Here is a 21,287-nt window from a genome sequence, read left to right on the forward strand (position 1 = left end):
GCGGTCTGTCATTGGCTAAGGAGCGAGTGCTGCTCTGTAATTCAGTACAAACATAATGAAGGCAACAAATCGACCTTAAAGCACAAATATCTTATTAATAATTCAGAGATTGTTTCCATCTGGTTTAAAATTGAGTCTGTGGCAGGTGAATGCGGAGGAACTTCAGGTGTAAGGACATTATTATTATTATAATTTTGAAGTAAACCATGCTAGCAGTGCTAGCTCGTTAGCCACCGTTCCGCTGCCTCTTCATGGCTTTCTGCTGCTGATTCTGCCAACACGTTCATGCCATCAGCCAGGGTGGGTCACTTCGTTCCTCGTCCAATATTATGTACACGACGGATTTTGTGTTTTCTGTAACTGCAGCGTCAGTTTCCAGCTTGAACCCCTTCATGTTGGCCCTGCTTTTAGCCGAGCTACCTAGCTCAGCGGCTAATGCGAGTGTGCTTCATGGCTAAGCTAACTTGTTGTATTTCCTGCACCTGTTCTCATCTGGTTTCTGTTCCCTCGCGTCCTCCCTTCTCCATCCCAGAGTTCGGGTCCTGTTATGAGCGGGGCGAGCTGCAAAGCTAACGGGGCCGTGTACCCCGTCTCATCCGCGGTCATGAACCCGGTGAAGAAGCCCAAGATGGAGCAGATCCAGGCCGACCATGAGCTCTTCTTGCAGGCCTTTGAAAGTGAGACTTCCCTGCTTCTCATCCTTGATTCAGCTTCTCATCTTTGATTCAGCTTCTCATCTTTGATTCAGCTGCTTTTTCAGAGTTTATGCCTCCTGGGTACGACAGTTTACTCAATGGTGTCTGCTGTTTTTCCTCTAAGAGCCCGTCATGTTGGTTAAAGTGTTCACAGTGGTCGTGGTCAGTAAGCACACATCGGACAAGCCAGTTTCAAACCTTCACATACTTGCATCTAATCATTGCTCTTATTGGACTTGATGTATTCCCTAAAGAACAGCCTAAACATCCTCCTGTTGTCACATGTTTCTGCATTCAACAGAATTAAATTACAACAAACATGAAGATTAGGATCGTTCAGAATGACAGCTGCCCTCAGTCCAAACCTCTAAACACTCTTTTTATCTTAAGCAGTTATGGATTTTTATTGGGTACTGAGTGTTTTAACCTAATCTGATGTATTGTTTCCTAGAACCAACTCAGATCTACAGGTTCCTTCGCACAAGAAACCTGATCGCAGTAAGCTCTTTTCGCCACACTTTGAGTTGTTTAACTGATTTACAAACCTTTTAAGAACGTTCTCACGTCGGTCTGTTTCCACCTTTCAGCCCGTATTTTTGCACAGAACACTCACCTTCATGTCCCACAGAAATAATCGAACTAACGCCAGAAGGTATGGAGTTTACATTTTTTGTAAATGAGAAGAGGAAAATATATTTCGTATTTAGACGTAGACGCCTAGTTTATAATTTATTCAAACTGGATTGAAGTTTGTTCTTTAAGAATTCTTCTTTCTTCCCATTAGGAAAACGTTCAAAGTGGATGACATGTTGAAAGCTGTGGAGAAAATGAAGGGAGAGCAGGATTCTCCAAGGTACTAAACTTGTGTGTTTTCACTTTTTTAATGCTAAATACACAGTTTGAGTCTTAATTGATGTGTACATTAATACATACCTGCATTACTGAAATCAAACCTTCATGCTTATTTTAGCTTGTCTTCACATCTTCAATTAACATTCACTGGGTTCTTCCATAAGGATGGTAAGCAGACCCTTGTCTTTATTTTTGCCTTTTTACATTTTTGTTTAAGCTCAAACGTTCTCACTGACTATCTGCACCAGAAGCTCACCAGTTGTTTGAAGCGCCCGATTCCCAGCGCTTAGTCGACCTCAACACAAAACTCAACTAGACAAGTTCCTGTGTTTAGTATTTTATATTATTTAGTATTTTAGTGCTTTACAATGTGGCTGTTTACGTTTCATTTTTATGTTGTGTCTTCTATTTTCATTTTAGATGCTTTTTATATGATCATCTGACGTCTATTGTGTCTGAACCTCATCTGTTCTGTGTTTAAATCAGGTCGGTCTTGTAAAGAGTCCTCGAGGCTCAATGAGACTCACCTGTAGAAAGAAAGGTTGAATGAAAACTAAATGTTGGTCGAGGAAGAGCTCGGACTGGAACCAAGTTTACAGATTAAACACAAACCGTTTACTGTCACATGAGTCATCGTCACACACAAACATGTCATCGTCACACACAAACAACAAACATGTCATCGTCACACACAAACATGTCATCGTCACACACAAACATGTCATCGTCACACACAAACATGTCATCGTCACACACAAACATGAGTCATCGTCACACACAAACAACAAACATGAGTCATCGTCACACACAAACAACAAACATGTCCAACACAACGGTTTGGTCCAGAGCAGAGTTCACAACAAGAAACGTAACTGGGAAGTTTAGGAGGACGGACAGGAAGCGAAGAGTCTTTTGTGTAAAGGAAAGCGATTCTTTTTTGGCCTTTCAGACCCGGTTCTGACCCGACACTAACACTTGTTCTGGGTGCACATGGATACGGTTACATACAGGCATGAACGCTCTCGGAACGCACTGAAGAACTTTTCACTCAATTAAAGACAAACACTTATTGTTGTTGGGAAAATTCTACAAAAACTGGTTTTATGTTGGGTGGGAGTGTCTGGCTAAAAGTTTTACTGGACCGTTTAGCAAAATGTTTCCCACTAGAAACGTTGTTTTGTCAGGATTTTACCAATCGGTGGATAGTTGGGAAGCTGGTGTCTACCGGGATGGTTGAGTTTACAAACCCAGAGCTGAATTAACTTAAAACATTTTAGTTAAACGCAGACATGAATGTACTGAATTACAACTTTATTGAAAACGCTGCACGAGAACATTAAACACACCAAGAGCTTCACAGCTCGGTCAAACGTAAAAACAACACAACTTTAATTGGTTCAGTCCGTACGCCAGCACGACGTCACTCAGAGCACAAAGCGTAGAGTTAGAGTGACTAGATCTGCCCAGTCATGGATCGGTCACACTGTCACCGATACGGATAATGTATCGGATCGATGCATCTCTAGTCTTGAACACCGGCAGTCGTACAAAAAGCTGTTCTTTGAATCAAACTCAATGCGCCGTGCCTGAACAGGTCCTGAACCAGCCAGATGGGGCTGATTTGACAAGTGAGTGGGTGTTCAGCCCTGGTCCTGGAGAGACGCTGACCTTTGCTCTGCTTGACACAGCTGATTTGACTAGAGGGACCATTAACAGGCTTCTGCAGAACTTGAAGGCTTCATAGCAGGAAATCAACTAGAACCTGCAGGATAGTGGCTCTTGTGGACCAGGACTGGACTCCACTGGTGTAGAGGAGTCCACTTATCGAATCAGAGAATCAGTGCAGGAACTCGTACCGACACACACTTGTTAACTTGTGGGAGATGCTCAGAAAGGAGATGTTTGGTTTTTGCACATTGTGTTGAATCTTCCACTGAGTTTTCTACAAGGTGCTCAACTTTGGTCAATTCTTCAAATATTGACAATTTCTAGATGTTTCCCATGCAAATACAAAACAAGTCTTGACTTCTTTGTTGTTTTTCCGTTCAGAAAAGCCATCTCAGAATTCTGAGAATGATCAAAATTCTGTGTCCTTAGAGGTGCTACTTGTCAAAGTCTGCCATAAAAAACGCAAGGTAAGCAAAATGATGGCGCAACATGGAGGACACGAGCTGCTTCTCTTGGTCCAACTTACTAGTGTGTGTCTCGTCCTGCAGGATGTCAGCTGCCCGGTAAAACAAGTGCCTACAGGTAAAAAGCAGGTGCCTTTAAACCCCAACTCTAACCACAGCAAGCCGGGCTCCTGCCCTTCCTTGCTCGTCCCCAGCTGTGAGTTTGAGCCCAGCAACAGCCACATGGTCAAGTCCTATTCGCTCCTCTTCAGGGTGTTGCGCAACGGCAGGAGGGACACCAAAGGCCTGCTTAACGGAGAGACCAACGAAAATATTGGTACCTCCACGTTTGCATCAAAATGTTCCTCAGTGGATAATAAATGTCTCACTCAGTGTTTTTACTTTGCTAAGATGTAACAGACACTCCCAGTAGGAAGAAGAGGAGTTCAGCCCATAGAGAGGAGGAAGACCCCACAGAGACCTACGTCGCACAGATGACTGTCTTTGACAAGAACAGGTGAGGTTTTGTGCTTTGGGTTGACATTTTATTATTATTATTATCCACTCATTGAAAGATGGACGTGTTATGGTACCATCTCCGTCGTAAACATTCTCTTTTACTGGTCATACAGGTGCTGGTCATCAAATTAGAATATCATGAAAAAGTTGATTTATTTCAGTAATTCCATTAAAAAAGTGAAAATTATACATTATATTCATTTATTACACACAGACTGATATATTTCAAATGTTTATTTCTTTTAATGTTGACGATTATAACTGAAAAACTCCAAATTCAGTGTCTCAAAATTAGAATATAACTTAAGACCAATAAAAAAATGATTTTTAGAAAGGTTGGCCAACTTTAAAGTACGAACATGAAAAGTACGAGCATGAAAAGTACGAGCATGTACAGCATCAGTACTTTGTTGTTGCTCCTGTTGTCTGGATTACTGCATCACTGCATCGTGTCGTGGAGTGGATCAGTCTGTGTCTCTGCTCAGGTTCTGAGAGTCCAGGTTGTTCTGATCGTGGCCTTCAGCTCTTCTCAATTGTTGGCTCTGGTGCATCATCTTCCTCTTCACAATACTCCATAGATCTTCTCTGGGGTTGAGGTCAGGAGAGTTTGCTGGACATTAAGAACAGGGACACCATGGTCCTTAAACCAGGTACTGGTATCTTTGGCACCGTGTGCAGGGGCCAAGTCCTGTTGGAAAATGAAATCGGAGTCAGAGAGATTTATTTGTCACACACCACACGTGATACATGAGGAGGGATGAAACTGTGCACAGGGTCCCAGTTACATCCAACAAAAACACAAATTGCAAAGAAAAACTGTAAGATCCGAGCCATGAACTAAGAATATACTACATTCACTAAACTAAGAATACACTAGTTTTATTTTTTTATTGTAAATTTATTCATTTCATATAAAAACAATGACAATTTTTAGAAAGAAAAAAAAATTTTAAACAAAAAAAACACACACTAACATACACTAATCATTAATGGTACAAAAACAATGCGCCAAAACAACAGCAGCACAAACATGAGTCAGTGTGAACAGATGAGGACTAATGAACATGAAATAATCAGCAGCATGAGATCAGCAGCATGAGATCAGCATCATAGATAGTCAGCAGCACATATCAACAGCCAAGTGGCATCACAGCTAGGGGTGCACCGATTGCAGTTTTCTGGTCGATCACAGATTTCTAAAAAGTCTGACCTGCTGATTCCGATTTAGTTTTATAAGAGACACTGTCAGGTGTTAAAGGTCACAATGCACCTTCAATTTTACAATATTTATTGAAAAACATCCCCTTGAACAATATCCTAGAAACAATTCAGACTTGTTTTAACTGGCCATGAGGTAGTGCTCTGAGATATTAATGAAGTTCAGACAATTGTTGTTAAAACTAAAAAAAAAATAGGTAAAATCGGTTTCTCCTGCAAGTATTGGCCGATTTCCCAAATTTAAGGAAATCTGGGCCGATAAATCGGTGGGCGATTTGTCGATGCACCCCTAATTACAGTGATTATCACAGTGATCCTGGTTAGAGGTTCATGAGTCTAACAGCCTCAGGGTAGAAGCTGTTCCTCAGTCTAGTGGTTCTACACTTAATGCTCCTTAACCTCCTTCCTGAGGGGAGTGAGGCAAAAAGTGTGTGTGCTGGGTGAGTGTGGTCCTTCATGATGCAGGTGGCCCTCTTCCTGCATCTGGAGGTGTAGATGTCTGTGATGGTGGGGAGGCTGACTCCAACGTCTTCTGTGCAGCCTTCACCACTCTCTGCAAAGCTTTTCTTTCTGCAGCTGTGCAGCCTCCATGCCACACGTTGATGCTGGAGCACAGGATGCTCTCCACTGCACACCTGTAGAAGGAGGTGAGGACTGAGCTTCCAGACCAGCTCGTCTCAGCCGTCTGAGGAAGTAGAGTCTCTGATGAACTTTCTTCATCAGGCTGGTGGTGTTGTTGCTCCAGCTGAGGTTGTTGTTCAGGTGCACACCCAAGTACTTGTAGCTGGAGACCACTTCCACTGGAGATCCTCCTATGTTTGGGTGGGGGTGGGGGGGTTCCTTCTGAAGTCCACGATCATCTCCTTCATCTTCTTCACATTGATGTGAAGGTTGTTCTTCCTGCACCAGCTCTCCAGGTGTTCCACCTCCTGCTTGTAGCAGGACTCATCATTGTTTGTGATGCATCCCACCACCACTGCATCATCTGCAAACTTTACAATGTGACAGCCTGGATGGGTAGCTGCACAATCATACGTGAGCAGAATGAACAGGAGAGGGCTCGGCACACAGCCCTGGGGGGAGCCCATGCTGAGGGTTATGGTGGAGGAGGAGAAGTCGTGGATCTTCACAGATTGTGGTCTGTTGGTTAAGAAGTCTAGGACCCAGTTGCATAGAGAAGAACTTAGTCCTGGTTTGAATAGTTTGTCCATCAGGGTTTGGGGGAACATGGTGTTGAAGGCAGATGTGAAGTCCACAAAGAGCATACGGACGTAAGAGTCCTTCTGCTCCAGGTGGTTGAGCGCAGTGTGGACCACAGAGGAGATGGCATCCTCTATTTATCGATTCTCACGGTATGCATACTGGTGAGGGTCCACGTTGATGTTGATGTTAGCTTTGATGTGGATCATGATCAGTTTTTTTTTTTAAGCATTTAACGACTATCGGGGTGAGGGCTACCGGCTGATAGTCATTCAGGCCAGTCACTGTAGGGCAGTGGTGGCAGTCTTCAGGCAGGTGGGAACTGTTGCCAGGGTGAGGGAAGAGTTAAATATGTCGGCCAGCACCTCGCTGTGCTGATCAGCACAGTCTTTCAGCACCTTCCCCAGGATGTTGTCCAGGCCAGTTGCTTTGTGAGGATTGATCCTCCTGAAAGTACTCCTTACTTCTGCTGAGGTCACGCTGAGGAACTCTTCTTCTTGTGATAAGGTGAGTCTGGTGCTGGGTGGTCTGTTTGGGTCCTCAAAGCGTGCTTAGAATCTATTGAGAGCATCAGGCAGTGATGGATCCCATGGGCATTGTGCACGTCTGCCTTTATAATCCGTTATGCACTTAATGCCCTTCCACGTGTTCTGTGTGTTTTGTGAGGAGAAGTGTCCCTGGATCTTCTGTGCATATGCTGCTTTGGCCCTTTTTAATACCAGTATCCAGCTCTAATTTTGTCCTACTCCGCTCCTGTGAGTTGCCATACCTGAAGGCAGTGTCCGTGGCTCTCAGCAGGGTGCGTACTTCTGCATTCAGCCAGGACTTTTGGTTCGAGTAGCTTTTCACATTCCTGAAGGTGGTGATGTCACCAGTACACTTAGAAGTGTAACACAGGACTGAAGATGCATATTCTTCTAAGTCTAATGCCACTCCCTCCTTGACAGCAGCTTCTCTAAATACTTGCTAGTCTTTGTGTTGAAAGCAGTCTTTTAAAATAAAGTCACTGTTTTTTACCCACCCCTTTAAACACCTTGATCAACTTCTCCTGACAGGAGTCAGGGTAAGGAGGACCCTATTACCTCGACAAAAACAAATTGGATTCACAATGACGGCTTGTTATTTTGCTGTTTTGTTGGTGAATTCTGGATTGTCTACAAATTCGTGTGGATGTGTTGAAGCTCGATCGTGCTCAGACTGAATTTAGAGAGCTGCAGCAGGGAGCTGGAGCAGCTGTTATCAGGACTGTGAACTCACTGGTAGCACTCATGAATGGTGGGAATAATCTTGGACAAGCTGTGAGCTCGACTTTAAGGAATCAATTCAGCTGTTTAGAGTTCCATCAGAGGAATATATACCAGCGAGACTTTAAGGGTGCGTTCACACCAGCCCTGTTTAGTCCGCTTTAATCGAACTCTAGCTTGTTTTCCTAGAAAGTCCGGTTCGTTTAGGGAGGTGTGAACGCGCCATTGAACTCTGTCACGGAACAAAAAGGTGAACTCTGGCCCGGGCTAAAACCTAGGTCTGGGTCCAGTAGAAGAGAACTCCAGCACGGTTCCAGTACAGTGTGAATGTAAACAGACCGGACCCGCTCCACAGGACAAACAAACACACATTTCTCTCATATGGAGCCGTCAGCTGACTTGTGTGGAAAACAATATTCTCCATGGTCTTCTGTCTCATCTTCTGCTCATGCTGAGTCCATTGTTGAAAAATGACAAAATATAACTCCTAAAACTGATAAAACTTGATGCCACTTCGTTTTTATTGTTATTTACAGAAGAAGAAGACGTGTCTTCAGAGGTTTTTGTGTCGTTTCTTTCAGTAGTTCTTGGTTCTTTGTTTGATGCCTCAGATCGTGCCCTGTCCAGGACACGGAGTGAGAGATCTTTTATTTATTCCGTCTCTCCTCATGTTTTCTTTCCTTTTCTCATCTAAGCAAAATAATATTCTGAATAAGAATAAGAGGCCGCACTTTTGTAGCAGCAGCTTCGTGCACTCCGCCCATCTTTCAGACGACTGTACGTACATATTCTCGTTGTATCTCGGTGCAATGATAATTAAGTTTATTCTGATTCTTTGTGTCGGTGTGGAGCGTCTCAGCGGGGGCAGGTAAGCAGGCGCCAGAAGGATTGATATGTGATCAGAGTCTCAGGTGGGGGCGTTTTTCACGTTGGTGTAAACACGGTCCAGTTTGTTAGTTTTTCGCGTCGGTGACATGCTGATAAAAAGTTGGCAGTGTCTCCTTCAGATTACGTGGTTAAAATCACCAGCTACCTCATAGAAAGCCTCCGGTGTTTGTTCTGGAGCTGATGTTGTTCTTTAGCTCCTTCAGGGCGTCTTTAGCATTAGCGTCCGGAGCTATTTAAACAGCTGTTAAAAACACTTACGTAAACTCTCGGGGTGAGTAATGTGGTCGACACTCAACTGTTGGTTGCTCTAAAGCCTCGGAGCACGTACTGTTTATCAGCGTACGGTTTGTGGACCAACCTTTGTTTATGTAAACACGCACGCCCTCTCTGTGTGTCTTTCCTGTTTGTTCGCTGCAGTGGTCCACTCGGGGGGAAAAGCCTGTTGTTCATCTGAAACGCTGAATCAGACGTGTCGCTTTTTAGCCATGTCTCTGTGAGACAGAGTATGGCACATTCATTCATCTCCTCTGAGGCACTCGCGCTCAGTCAAAGCAGGTCCATCTTGTTATCTAAGGACCGTTAACACGTGGTTAAAACCACGTGTAACTTGAACAGCCAATCCCGAAACTCGACACCGAAAGACGAGGCATATTTTGATACGTATACAATACAATACAATACAACTTTATTTATAGAGCACTTTAAAACAACACTGTTGGCCAAAGTGCTGTACACTAGGACATACAAAAACATAAAAACCCCACACGTTAAAAATGTGAAATAAAATAAAGATAACAAATAAAATAAAACAAATAACTTAGAGTCATTAAAACCAACATTTCAAACTGAAGTAAAAGCCAAAGAGAAAAGATGTGTCTTCAGAGAAGACTTAAAAACAGGAAGTGAGTCAGCTTGTCTGACATGCAGAGGCAGCTCGTTCCACAGTTTAGGGGCAGCGACTGAGAACGCTCGGTCACCTCTCAGTCTCCTGTTGGACCTAGGGACGACCAGCAGCAGCTGATCTGCTGACCTGAGAGAGCGAGAAGGAGTGTACAGCTGGAGCAGGTCGGACAGATACTGTGGGGCGAGACCATGAAGACATTTGAAAACAAATAAAAGAACCTTAAAATTAATCCTGAAGCGAACCGGGAGCCAATGTAGTGATTCTAAAACAGGGGTGATGTGTTCTCGTTTTTTGGTACCAGTTAAAAGGCGGGCAGCTGCGTTCTGAACCAGCTGAAGTCGAGTCAGTAATGACTGGCTCAGACCGACATAAAGAGAATTACAGTAATCCAGGCGAGTTGTGATGAAAGCATGGATTAAGATCTGAAAATGATGTTGTGACAGAAATGGTTTGACCTTGGCCAGTTGTCTCAAATGAAAGAAGCTGGACTTGATCACTGATTTAATCTGCGTGTCAAGTTTGAAGTCACTGTCCAGCCTCACGCCCAGGTTAGTTGCTGTCTCAGTCAGATGTTCTGTTAAAGGACCCAGATCAGCATGGATATTGGAGCCTTCACTAGGCTTAAACAACAAGACCTCTGTCTTTTTGTCATTAAAATGTAAAAAGTTTAGTGACATCCATGCTCTGACTTCTGCCATACACCCCAGGAGTTGTTTCAAGGAATGGTGTTTGCCCTGTTTTAACGGAACATAGATTTGGCTGTCATCAGCATAAAAATGAAAAGAAATGCCATGTTTCCGGAGAAGATGTCCCAGAGGGAGTAGATACAGGGAAAACAGAAGAGGGCCAAGTATAGAACCCTGAGGTACTCCACAAGTGAGAGGGGCTACAGAGGACTCCACAGCACCAATGCGCACGCAGAAGTTTCTTTCTGTCAGATAGGATCTGAACCACTGTAGAGCAGGACCCTGAATGCCCACCCAGTTCTCCAGACGAGACAGGAGGATGTGATGGTCTACTGTGTCGAAGGCAGCAGTCAAGTCCAACAACATTAAAACTACACAGTCACCAGAGTCTGCGGCTAAAAGAATGTCGTTGAAGACTTTCAGCAGCGCAGACTCAGTGCTGTGGTGAGTTTTAAAGCCAGATTGAAACTGTTCAAGAAGGTTGTGGTCGTTTAAGTATGATGTTAACTGATTGTAAACAATTTTCTCCAAGATCTTAGACATGAAGGGCAGTTTTGAGATGGGTCTAAAGTTGGACATTACTGTGGGGTCTAGGCTAGGTTTTTTAATCAGTGGTGTCACAACTGCATGTTTAAAGCTCGCTGGTACCTGTCCACATGCCAAGCTGTCATTTATAATTTGGGACACATGAGGAGCCACGGTGTGAAAAACCTCTTTAAAAAGACGAGGTGGGATGGGATCATTTGGGGATCCAGCAGGTTTCATACGACCAGTGATGTCAGTTAAGGAAGACAGGGTGACGAGCTCAAACTGACTGAAGACAGCAGAGCGTGTGACGGAGACGGAGGGGTCGTAAGAAGGAGGGCTTATGAGAGCTCTAATGCTTGAAACCTTATTGATAAAAAAGCTCAGGAAGTTGTCACACATTTCAGTGGAGTTCTCTGGGCTGGCTGATTGTGGGGTGTTAAGAACAGAGGTGATTGTTTTAAAAAGCACACGTGGATTGCTGGAGTTGGAGGAGATGATGTCAGAGAAATATTTGTTTTTTGCAGCTCTAACAGTGGACTGATAGAAGCGCCAGCTGTCCCTCAGAGCTTGGAAAGACACCTGTAGTTTGTCCTTCTTCCACTTCCGCTCTGCTCTCCTGCACTGGCGTCTGGCAGATCGTGTGACCTCATCAGCCCAGGGGTCAGGCTTTGGTCTGGAAGCTCTTGTTTTTAATGGAGCCACAGCATCTAAAACGTTTTGACAGGCTGAGTTAAAATTAGATGAGAGAGCATCGATATCTGAATGAAGACCCACAGGGTCTGTGGGGCTGATGGCAGAACTAAAAGAACAGTTCTTTTGAAGCAGAAGCAGTTCGGTCGGTACCATAAAAGAACTGAAGTTTGGTACTCAGCCCTACATACTGTCCATCATCACTAGTCGGAGAGTTGTATGCGCTTTTCCTCATCCTAGCTCCAAGGTCAAGGTCACAAATCAAGGTCAAATGTTTCAAACAAGGTTTTTGTTTGTCCAAGCTGTAACTTCTGATCTGCTCTAAATCTTTAAAAGCTGAATAAATGTGGCTACACTTGTTTCTCGTTTTCAAAGCTTCCACTTTGTGTCTCCAGGAGACTGCAGCTGCTAGACGGAGAGTACGAGGTGTCCCTGCAGAGGATAGAGGAGAGTCCTGTGAGCAAGAAGCGAGCCACGTGGGAAACCATCCTCGATGGGAAGGTAGACGATTTGTGTGACTGCTTTTTCATTTACCTGCAGCTCTTCACCTTATGTATACTTACGCACGCCTCGAGTTTATTTTTTAACATCATGTTTCTGAAATCATAAAAAATGCTTGAATATATTTAAAACTTGATCAACTTTAACGTGAAGTTGGGCGTGCCCCGTCGTTGCTCTTCCTCAGAGAATGCCACCATTTGAGACGTTTTCTCAGGGACCCACGCTGCAGTTCACGCTGCGCTGGACAGGAGACGCCAACGGGAAGTCCACGGCTCCTGTGGCCAAACCTCTCGCTACACGCAACTCTGACAGCTTCGGTCCGATGGAGACCAGAACCAGCCACCACCGGGCCGCCCTCATGAGTAAGCACCAAGTCCAATTAGAGTTTCTGAGCTTTGTTTTGTGGACGATTTCTGTCAAACAACCAGTTTCATGAAGAAGTTGTGGTGGTGGTGGTATTGGTAGTAGGAGTGATGGTAGTAGGAGTGGTAGTAGAGGTAGTAGTGGTGGTGGAAGTGGTAGTAGGAGTCGTAGTAGTAGAAGTTCAGTTATCAGGAGAGACTCGAAGTAGAACCGCCACTCCTCCACGTCAAGAGGAGCCAGTTGAGGTGGTTCCTCTGGTAAGGAGGCTCCCTGGGCACCTCCCTAGGGAGGTTCTTTGGGCATGTCTCAACTGGGAGGAGACCCCAGGGAAGACCCAGGACACGCTGGAGAGACTACGTCTCTGTTGGTTTGGGAACATCTTGGAGTCCTCCCAGAAGAGCTGGAAGAGGCTGTGGAGAGAGGAGGTCTGGACCTCCCTGCTCAACATGCTGCCCCTGACTTGGATGGATATAAACAATTTAAAAGCCTCAGAAAAACTGTACAAACTACAAATAGATTAATGTTCACCTTTTATTTGTGTTTAACCTTCAAATAAATTTGAAATCACCATCAAATAAACATAAAACTCTGAACTTAGTCAATATTAATAGATTTAACTTTAATCAACAACGTAACCTCCATGTTAGTTTTCTCTTCTGAAACAGCTGGGGGGGTTCAGGGACACGCTGGCTCAAACTTTATAGTTCTTCATCTTCTGACTCAGCAGACTCTGTCCAGTGGAACAAGTTCGATGTTCCCACCACTAGTTGGAACGACTCTCCGGCACATTTTGCAGCAACTGACTGAAACCTGCAGTTTATTGGATCTTGGAAACCTGGACCACGTCCACACCGCAGAACTTTCCTCTCAGCAATTACGTCATCTGCTTTACTTCGCTTGTGAAAGCTGTTCAGTCACATTCTTATTACGGGGGAGTGGTGGCGCAGAGGTTAGAAGATGGGCCTGTGATCGGAAAGTCGCAGGTTCAACTCCCGGTACCGTCAGCATCAAAATGTGGGTGGAAAAGGTGGAACACTCACACCTGCCCCCACCCTCATTGGCCCCACTCTGGGCCCCTGAGCAAGGCCCCTAACCCCCACCATCTGCTCCTAAACAGGTCTCTGTTGAAAATGAGTTCTCGTGACTCAGTGAGACGACCTGGATAGATACAGGTAAATAAAAAATTCTGACGGTCATGGGCACTCGTTTTGAAGCGAAAACGTAACGCTCGTTGGAGATTAGCCTGCTACTGCCACCGCTCTCTGGACTCGAGCTGTGTGTGGTGTGCGTCACCACGCACGTACGTAGTTGTGCCGCGGCCGCTTCAACCCGGACAGAAAAAGAAACGCGTCAGTGAAACGCTGTCATCGTATCGAAATATTGAAAATGTGCTTAAAACTTGTATCACCGTTATGAGATGTGTTTTCATGGCCGTCAGTAACCGGACCAACGTTCGGAACAAAAGCGCGTCATGTAAACACCTCGTTCGGGTTATTTTTTGTTTCTTCAGCGTGATCAGAAATAATTTGTGATCAGAACGAAACGGGTGGTTTACGCCGATTCATAACCCGAACGGTGCGCATGTAAACGCTTGACAGTGTTGCCAGGTGAGAAATGCAGGATTATCGTACTAGAGACATAAAAGTATCGTATTTTGAGGGAAATTATCGTACACCCGTCATAAAGATGGGTCCGCTTCCAGACCGGCTCTGCTTCTTCTTCTTGTCCTCCCTCATGGGGCGGGCGCAGCGGACTATCAGCCAATCATGGCCGTCGTTCTGAGGCAAACGCGTCACTCGTATTAACTTTTAGAAAAGCACGACTGGCTGGAATTTCCAGCCGTGCGTCTGTTTGCAGACACTGATGCCTTCAGGGTTCACAAAAAACTCCGACAGACAGTCGTGACAGGCTGATGAACTGATTACAACCACACATTCACCGAATGATCAATTGATCGTATATCTGGCCTTTTTTGGGGTTATTGATCGTACAGAGGGCAAAATTGTCGCACAAATACGATAATTATCGTACACCTGGCAACACTGACACTTGATCTGTTCGTTTTTATCTGATGGTGAGAAACTGACCTGACTGCACGTGTGCGACTTTTGTCATTTCCTCCTGGCTAATGCTAATAATGTTAGCATGTCAGGGAAGTAAACTGGTCGGTGAGCGACATCATTTCTACTAGAAACTGAGACCGAGCTCAGAATGATGTGCGTCACCTGCAGCTCAGTCAGGGAGCGCAGCAACGTCTCCACCAACATTAAAACCTGCCGCGGCCATTTTGGTGCTCAGCTTTGTTTACGTTCATCCAGGAAGTAGATCTTCTTCTTCTGTGGTTTTTGAAGGAGAGTTCACCACTCTGCGCACGTCGGTACTTCTGTTCAGAACAAAGCGCGCTGCGTGTAAACGCTACATTTGAATTATTTAATCTGAAAACATTTCAATCCGGTCACAGAATTTTGCGCATGTAAACACATCTGGTGAATAAAAGTATGTTGTGACATATATTGACTTGTTGTCCAGCCCATATCTCACCTGTTTGGGTCGTTGGCCGCGCGTGACCGGGTTCTGGTTAGAAATGACAGCTGTACCCTGAGCCACTGCTACCACGGTAATCCACAAACTTACTTCGACATCGTACCGTGCTCTCATCTGGAGCCCACGGCGTTCTTAACGATGCGTCACCAAGACCCTGCAAAGACCGTTTCACTTTTACGACAGAACGAGTCAGGAAGGGATCGAACAGTTCATCCATGCTCAAGTCGTCACAGTTTGTTCTACAGGTTAATTTAGACACTTTTATTTAGTCTCAGACACTTTATCTGGTGATCCACCGCGCCTTGACTTGTCCGTCTGTTCTGTCAGCAGTGAAGCAGTCGGTCAGCACAGACATCCATACGAGGAAGGAACTGGTCCCCAGTGAGCCGCGACAGAAGCTGCGTATTTTTTATCAGGTACACATTTTAGTCGTAAGCACCACTTTGGGCCTGGGACACTGAAGTACCAGAACCTTCTAACTGATAACATTTTGAGACCCTGTAAGAATTTTCATGAGCTGTGGGTTGAACCTCTCGGTGCCTTTGTAGTAATTCTGTGATCTGTTTCTAACTAGTTCTTGTACAACAACAACACCCGGCAGCAGACGGAGGCGAGAGATGACCTTCACTGTCCTTGGTGTACTCTGAACTGCAGCAAGCTCTACAGTCTGCTCAAACACCTCAAACTCTCCCACTCCAGATTCATTTTCAACTATGTGGTAAGACCGTGCTCCTGTGTTTGTCTTCTTCTGGGGCCTCATGTACAAAAACTGGTGGATTTTCTACTAAAACATGGCATGGGCTTAAAACAAGGGGAACAAATCCAGATGTTGGGAACTTGTTGAGGCGTGTTGGTGGTAAGAAACCGGTGCACCGCTGCGATGAGGACGTTTCACCGTCTCTGGAGACAGTGAGGGAAACACTAAGAAGGACCCGAACAACAAAACATCTTTTTAAGGTGTGCAGTTTCTGAGTTTGGAAATTGTTTGGGTTGTGAAATGGGTACGAGTTTATTCTGCACTTATTTCCCGTCTTTCTGTGGATAGCATGTTGACATACGTGTCCACTGATGAGCTACAGGGCACTTGTGCACAAACGATCCAACTCTTTGAACGTCTCTTTAGAACAAACGGTGGGAATCGTCACAGACAAATGGGAGTTGTTTCTCCTCCTCCTCCTCCTCAGAAGAAGAAGAAGAACACCTACTGAGACAAACGGACAAATGGGAGTTGTTTCTCCTCCTCCTCCTCCTCAGAAGAAGAAGAACACCTACTGAGACAAACGGACAAATGGGAGGCGCACAGCACTTGTGATTGGTGAACATGTGCTCAGGAGTGTGTGTGTGTGTGGGGGGGGGGGGCTTAATGCTCATGTAGTACGGCCGTTTGTCGTACGTCACTATATACGACAAACAGTGATGAAGGCTACATCGTATGTGATGATCACTACAGCACAGGACTATCATTCACAAGTGAACAGATCCAGCTCCCTTCAAGGAGCCCTGTGTCCATCTCGAATTGTCTCGGTGGTTGGCATCGGTACGAGGGTGTGATATCGTTGAATATTAAAATGACTATCGTTGCAATAAACCCCCTTTCTCCTCTTCATATTCTATCACGATCTTTCACAACACTGTGTTTTACCGTCTCCACGATCACTGGGTGGGACCTTGAAGGGCAGTCCAGTAAGTTGGCCGTGTGTAACGTTGGTCTGCAGAATGTGATCTCTGCTGCTTACGCTGACACTAGTGACAGTGCGGTGATGGGAAGGTACGCTGGTGGTTTTCACAGCTGATAGTCCGGTAGACTCGGTTCTACTGGGGACCAAAATTCAGAACATTTGTTTACATTTCAGCTGGTGGTTCATTCACGCTGCACTGAGTCAGTCGAGCCAACCTGCCCCCCCCCCCCCCCTGCCTGTGGTGGCGCTGCACCAAGAACTACTGAGGGAAACGACAAAAATATATGAAGAAGACACGTCTTCCTCCTCTTCTTCTTCTTCTGGAAACAAAAACAGAGTGGCGTCAAGTTTTAGGAGTTCTGTTCTGTCATTTTTCAACAATGGGCTCATCATGAGAGGAAGATGAGGCAGAAGATCATGGACAATGTTTTCACACAAGGCGGCTGACGCCTTCGTTTGAGGTAGGAGAAATACGTGTTTTTTGCCCTGCGCGGTACTCCACTTCCTGCCTGTGGAGCGGTCTCCGGTCCACTTGCATTCACTCTGCATTCAAACCACGCCAGAGTTCACTTCAACCGGACCGAGACGTGGGTTTTTAGGCGGACCAGAGTTCACTTCAACCGGACCGAGACGTGGGTTTTTAGGCGGACCAGAGTTCACTTTTTTGGTCCGTATCAGAGTTCGATTGCACATTCACACCTCCCCAAAGGAGCTGGGCTTTCTAAGCATACGGACTAGAGTTCGATTAAAGCGGAGTAAACAGCGCTGGTGTGAACGCACCCTTGCGTTCTCTGTGGCATTGTTTTGATACGCTGCAGTGTCACAAGATCTACTTCCAGTGTTGCATTAATCTGTCACCAAGATCTTGCATTGACGTCGGAGTCTGACCACTGCACAAAGCCTTCTCCTACACATCCTGAAGATTCTCAGTGGGTTAAGGTCCGGACTCTGTGGTGGTCGGTCCATGTGTGAACATGACGTCTCATGCTCCCAGAACCAGAACCAGAACTGATCTTTCACAGTCCGAGCCCGATGAATCCTGGCATTGTCATCTTGGAACATGGCCGTGCCATCAGGGAAGAAACAATCCACTGATGGAACAACCTGGTCAGCTGACCTCATTCTTTGAGCACAAACTTTTACTGAACCTGGACCTGACCAACTGCAGCAACCCCACATCATAACACTGCCCCCACAGGCTTGTGCAGTAGGACACATGTCTTCCTGGAAGACGATGGGTCCTCACTGTCCTCCCAGTTTTAATAATGTGTTGGACAGCTCTTAACCCAGTTTTAGTTTCTACAACCTCCTGGGATGTTTCCTCTGCTTGATGCCAATGATTTGACCCTTCTCAAACAGACGGACATCTTTTCCACGACCACCATGAGTCTTTCATCATGTTGTTGAAGAAATGAGAAGCAGCTCATTGCACCAGTTGGAGTTAAAGAACTTGTTGCAGCTGAAAGATGATCGTCCGTGCAGTGATGAACCAACAGGAGGCTCGGACCTGTTTGATGAGTTACATCCAGGTGGAGACTTGTTTTTGACCAGGATGTGTGTCATTAAATTGTGGAGCCCAAACAGTTCGACGTCATTAGTCACACTTTACCTGCTGTAGCTTTTTGCTGCCACTTGGGGGCAGTGTGACAATAATCCATCTATTCACTTCCTTGACCTCGAGTCCCTTCAGGATCTCTTATGTTTCTTGTATCACTGTGCAAGAGTGGGGTACACTGACACCCCCCCCCCCCCCCCCCCTCATATTTTATTATTCAAAAGCTGCAGATCGTACGGGAACGTGACAGGCCAGAGGTTCTGATCCAGATAAAATCACGTCCTACAGGTGATTTCTGTGTGTAAAGAGGCAAATTTTATTTATTTATTTAATAAAATCTGTTTGGTCAAATAACGCTAAAAGTAGAAGTTTTGTTCTCCGTGTGGTTCTACATTTGCAGAAATGAGTTTTCTGATTTGTGCATAGACTTTAGGGTGTTTGTTGTGAATAATGCTCAGCTACTACCAAACCTGTTGCTTAGCTGTGGCGGCCATCTTGAATCAAGTTGACTCCAGAAGTTGGTCATAGATGTACGTCCAATGACTTCTTTCTGAGAACTCCATGTCGGTCTGTCCACTGGTCCATTTGACTCCAAACGTTCATGAGGTCCGCTCTGGTAGTTGAGACGTTAAAGGCTTGATCTAAACTGGGATGACCAACACCATCGCAGGGTCTCTCTTTTTGTTTAGTGCAGATTTCTAACTCCCGATCTTTTGCTACACTTTCAGCCTCACCCCAAAGGAGCGAGAATAGACGTGTCCATCAACGAGTGCTACGACGGCTCGTACGTGGGCAATCCTCAGGACATCCACAGCCAGCCGGGCTTCGCTTTCAGCCGAAACGGACCTGTGAAGAGGACGCCTGTCACTCACATCCTGGTTTCCAGGTAAACACAGACTCATTGTAGGAGCTCTGTTCATTGTCAAATCATTTTGCTCCATTTATTAAGTTTTCTAATCATCTGAGCAAAGACCAAACTTCAAACACAAGATGAACAGCAGTGGTGTTGTCTTTTTGTCCATTTGCTGCACCTCCACCTCCGTCGTTCATGTTCAGGATGTGTTGTCTCTTGCCTCCAAGGCCTAAGAGGACCAAACCAAGTCTGTCCGAGTTCCTGGAGTCTGAGGACGGAGAGCTGGAGCAGCAGAGGACGTACGTCAGTGGACACAACCGCCTCTACTTCCACAGCGACAGCTGCGTGCCGCTGCGTCCTCAGGAGATGGAACTGGACAGCGAGGACGAGAGAGACCCGGAGTGGCTCCGAGAGAAAACCGCCACGGTGAGAACGTGTTTCTCCCTAAACAGTTATGCTTTTGTAGAAATGGGTTATTAAAGGAGGGATTGGAGGCATGTCATGATTCACCTACGGTTTGGAGGGTTTAAACTGTGTTTATTAAAAGATCAAAGTTCGTTATTGTCGTTTGCATCGCAACTTTTTTTCTCTCTGTGCTCTCGGTGAAGGCGACGCGTCCTCTTCTTCTCCGTCCCCCCACTTCCCTGCTTTGCTCTCTCGTCTTGTGAACCTTTAAAGAGCCTCTTTTGTTCCTGCACGCCTTCCTAATTACATGGATTTGATCAGCTGGTCCCTCGACAAAATTGATCAACTTCTCCTGACAGGAAGTCAGGGTAAGGACGACCCTCCTACCTTGACGGAAACGATGTTGGATTCATGATGACAACCAGATTCTGCTGTTTGCGTTGGTGAAATCTGGATCGAATCGTGCTTCTCCGTCTGACAGTCTGATGGACCAGTCTGGGTTTGGCGGTTGCCAGGAGAACTCGTCTGACCGCATTGTGCCAAGTGTAAAGTTCGGTGGAGGGGGGATTAAGGACTGGAGCCTCTTCGGGAAGTAGAACCTGCTCTGACCCTTTCTGTAGAGAGAGTCCGTGTTCACTGACCAGTCCAGCCTCTTGTATGCCCAGGTGTTTGTAGGTCCTGACCACCTCCACATCAACCCCCTCAACTGAGTCTGGCCTCAGGGTAGACCCAGACCTTCTGAAGTCCACTACCATTTCCTTTGTTTTACAGATGTTCAGCTGTAGATGGTTGGACCACACTACCAAGTCCTCAGTCAGGGTCCTGTGCTCCCTCTCCTGTCCGTCCTGCACATACCCAACCACTCAGCTCTTGTGATTTGCCATTTTGACTGGTTTCCCCGCTCTGTGGACCGGATCACAACTGGTCACTGTGTTGGAGCCGCTCCACTCTGTGTGGTCCTTCCTCGCTCTATAATCGGACTTTAATTCCTTTGGCTTAGCCTCTTATCACTGCTTTTACGTGTGGGTGGAGCCATGCTGCCGTCATCTCTGATTCCTCTGTAAATGCACTTGTGGCGGCGTTCATCAACACCACCAGAGAAGAAGTGGAGGTCCACATGTACTTTGTAGTTCTGCTGGGCGGCTCTTCCAGTGATGTAGCTCCGCTGGTCAGTCAACAGCTGCTGTCTGCTTACGTCACCTCGGAGCAGTTCGATAACACATGGTGGTCCCATAAAGGGCCGAGCGGGGCGGTTCAGAACCCATGAGAGCGGCCGAGCGCCACACGAGATCAAAGAAAGTAGTCGTTAATTTTGACGCTCTTGAGAATCCTCATTTTGAGCTCGTGTTGGTATTTTATGAACGTTTTTTTTTTTCTGCAGCAACTGGATGAGTTCACAGACGTGAATGAGGGGGAGAAGGAGGTGATGAAGCTGTGGAACCTTCATGTCATGAAGAACGGGTATGTTGATGTCCTTAATCTGGTCTTTGACGAAACCAATCATGTTTTTATTTTTTATTAACTCTTTATTTATCCAGGTAGTCTCATTGAGCCACGAGAACTCATTTTCAACAGAGACCTGTTTAGGGAGCAGATGGTGGGGGTGAAGGGCCTTGCTCATGGGCCCAGAGTGGAGCCAATGAGGGTGGAGGCAGGTGTGGGTGTTTCACCAATCCCACCCACATTTTGATGTTGTCAGTCCGGGGAGTTGAACCTGCGACTTTCCGATCACAGGCCCATCTTGTCTAACCTCTGTGCCACCACTCCCCCAGTGTTTGAACAGTAATGTTACACCAGCCTTCTCACTAACTGTTAGCGTGGGAGGCTAACTGTTAGCGTGGGAGGCTAACTG

The 21,287-nt window shown here is 45.8% G+C and overlaps 1 protein-coding gene across 1 annotated transcript in view; it reads left to right on the forward strand.

Annotated features, from left to right (window-relative positions):
• Positions 1-21,287, forward strand: part of suz12b (SUZ12 polycomb repressive complex 2 subunit b) — a 24,186-nt gene continuing 2,899 nt past the window's right edge. The window contains exons 1-16 of the mRNA XM_037697851.1: positions 1-300; positions 533-677; positions 1,147-1,193; positions 1,283-1,347; positions 1,480-1,548; positions 1,666-1,715; positions 3,597-3,682; positions 3,764-3,995; positions 4,070-4,175; positions 11,931-12,036; positions 12,221-12,398; positions 15,271-15,359; positions 15,518-15,661; positions 18,906-19,063; positions 19,258-19,456; positions 20,817-20,896. Of these exons, the coding sequence (XP_037553779.1) occupies positions 286-300; positions 533-677; positions 1,147-1,193; positions 1,283-1,347; positions 1,480-1,548; positions 1,666-1,715; positions 3,597-3,682; positions 3,764-3,995; positions 4,070-4,175; positions 11,931-12,036; positions 12,221-12,398; positions 15,271-15,359; positions 15,518-15,661; positions 18,906-19,063; positions 19,258-19,456; positions 20,817-20,896 (1,769 nt within the window). The 5' untranslated portion in view covers positions 1-285. The remainder of the gene's footprint in view (positions 301-532; positions 678-1,146; positions 1,194-1,282; positions 1,348-1,479; positions 1,549-1,665; positions 1,716-3,596; positions 3,683-3,763; positions 3,996-4,069; positions 4,176-11,930; positions 12,037-12,220; positions 12,399-15,270; positions 15,360-15,517; positions 15,662-18,905; positions 19,064-19,257; positions 19,457-20,816; positions 20,897-21,287) is intronic.

Source organism: Nematolebias whitei, chromosome 3 (genome assembly GCF_014905685.2).
Source record: "Nematolebias whitei isolate Nwh7 chromosome 3, NemWhi1, whole genome shotgun sequence".
Taxonomy (NCBI): domain Eukaryota; kingdom Metazoa; phylum Chordata; class Actinopteri; order Cyprinodontiformes; family Rivulidae; genus Nematolebias; species Nematolebias whitei.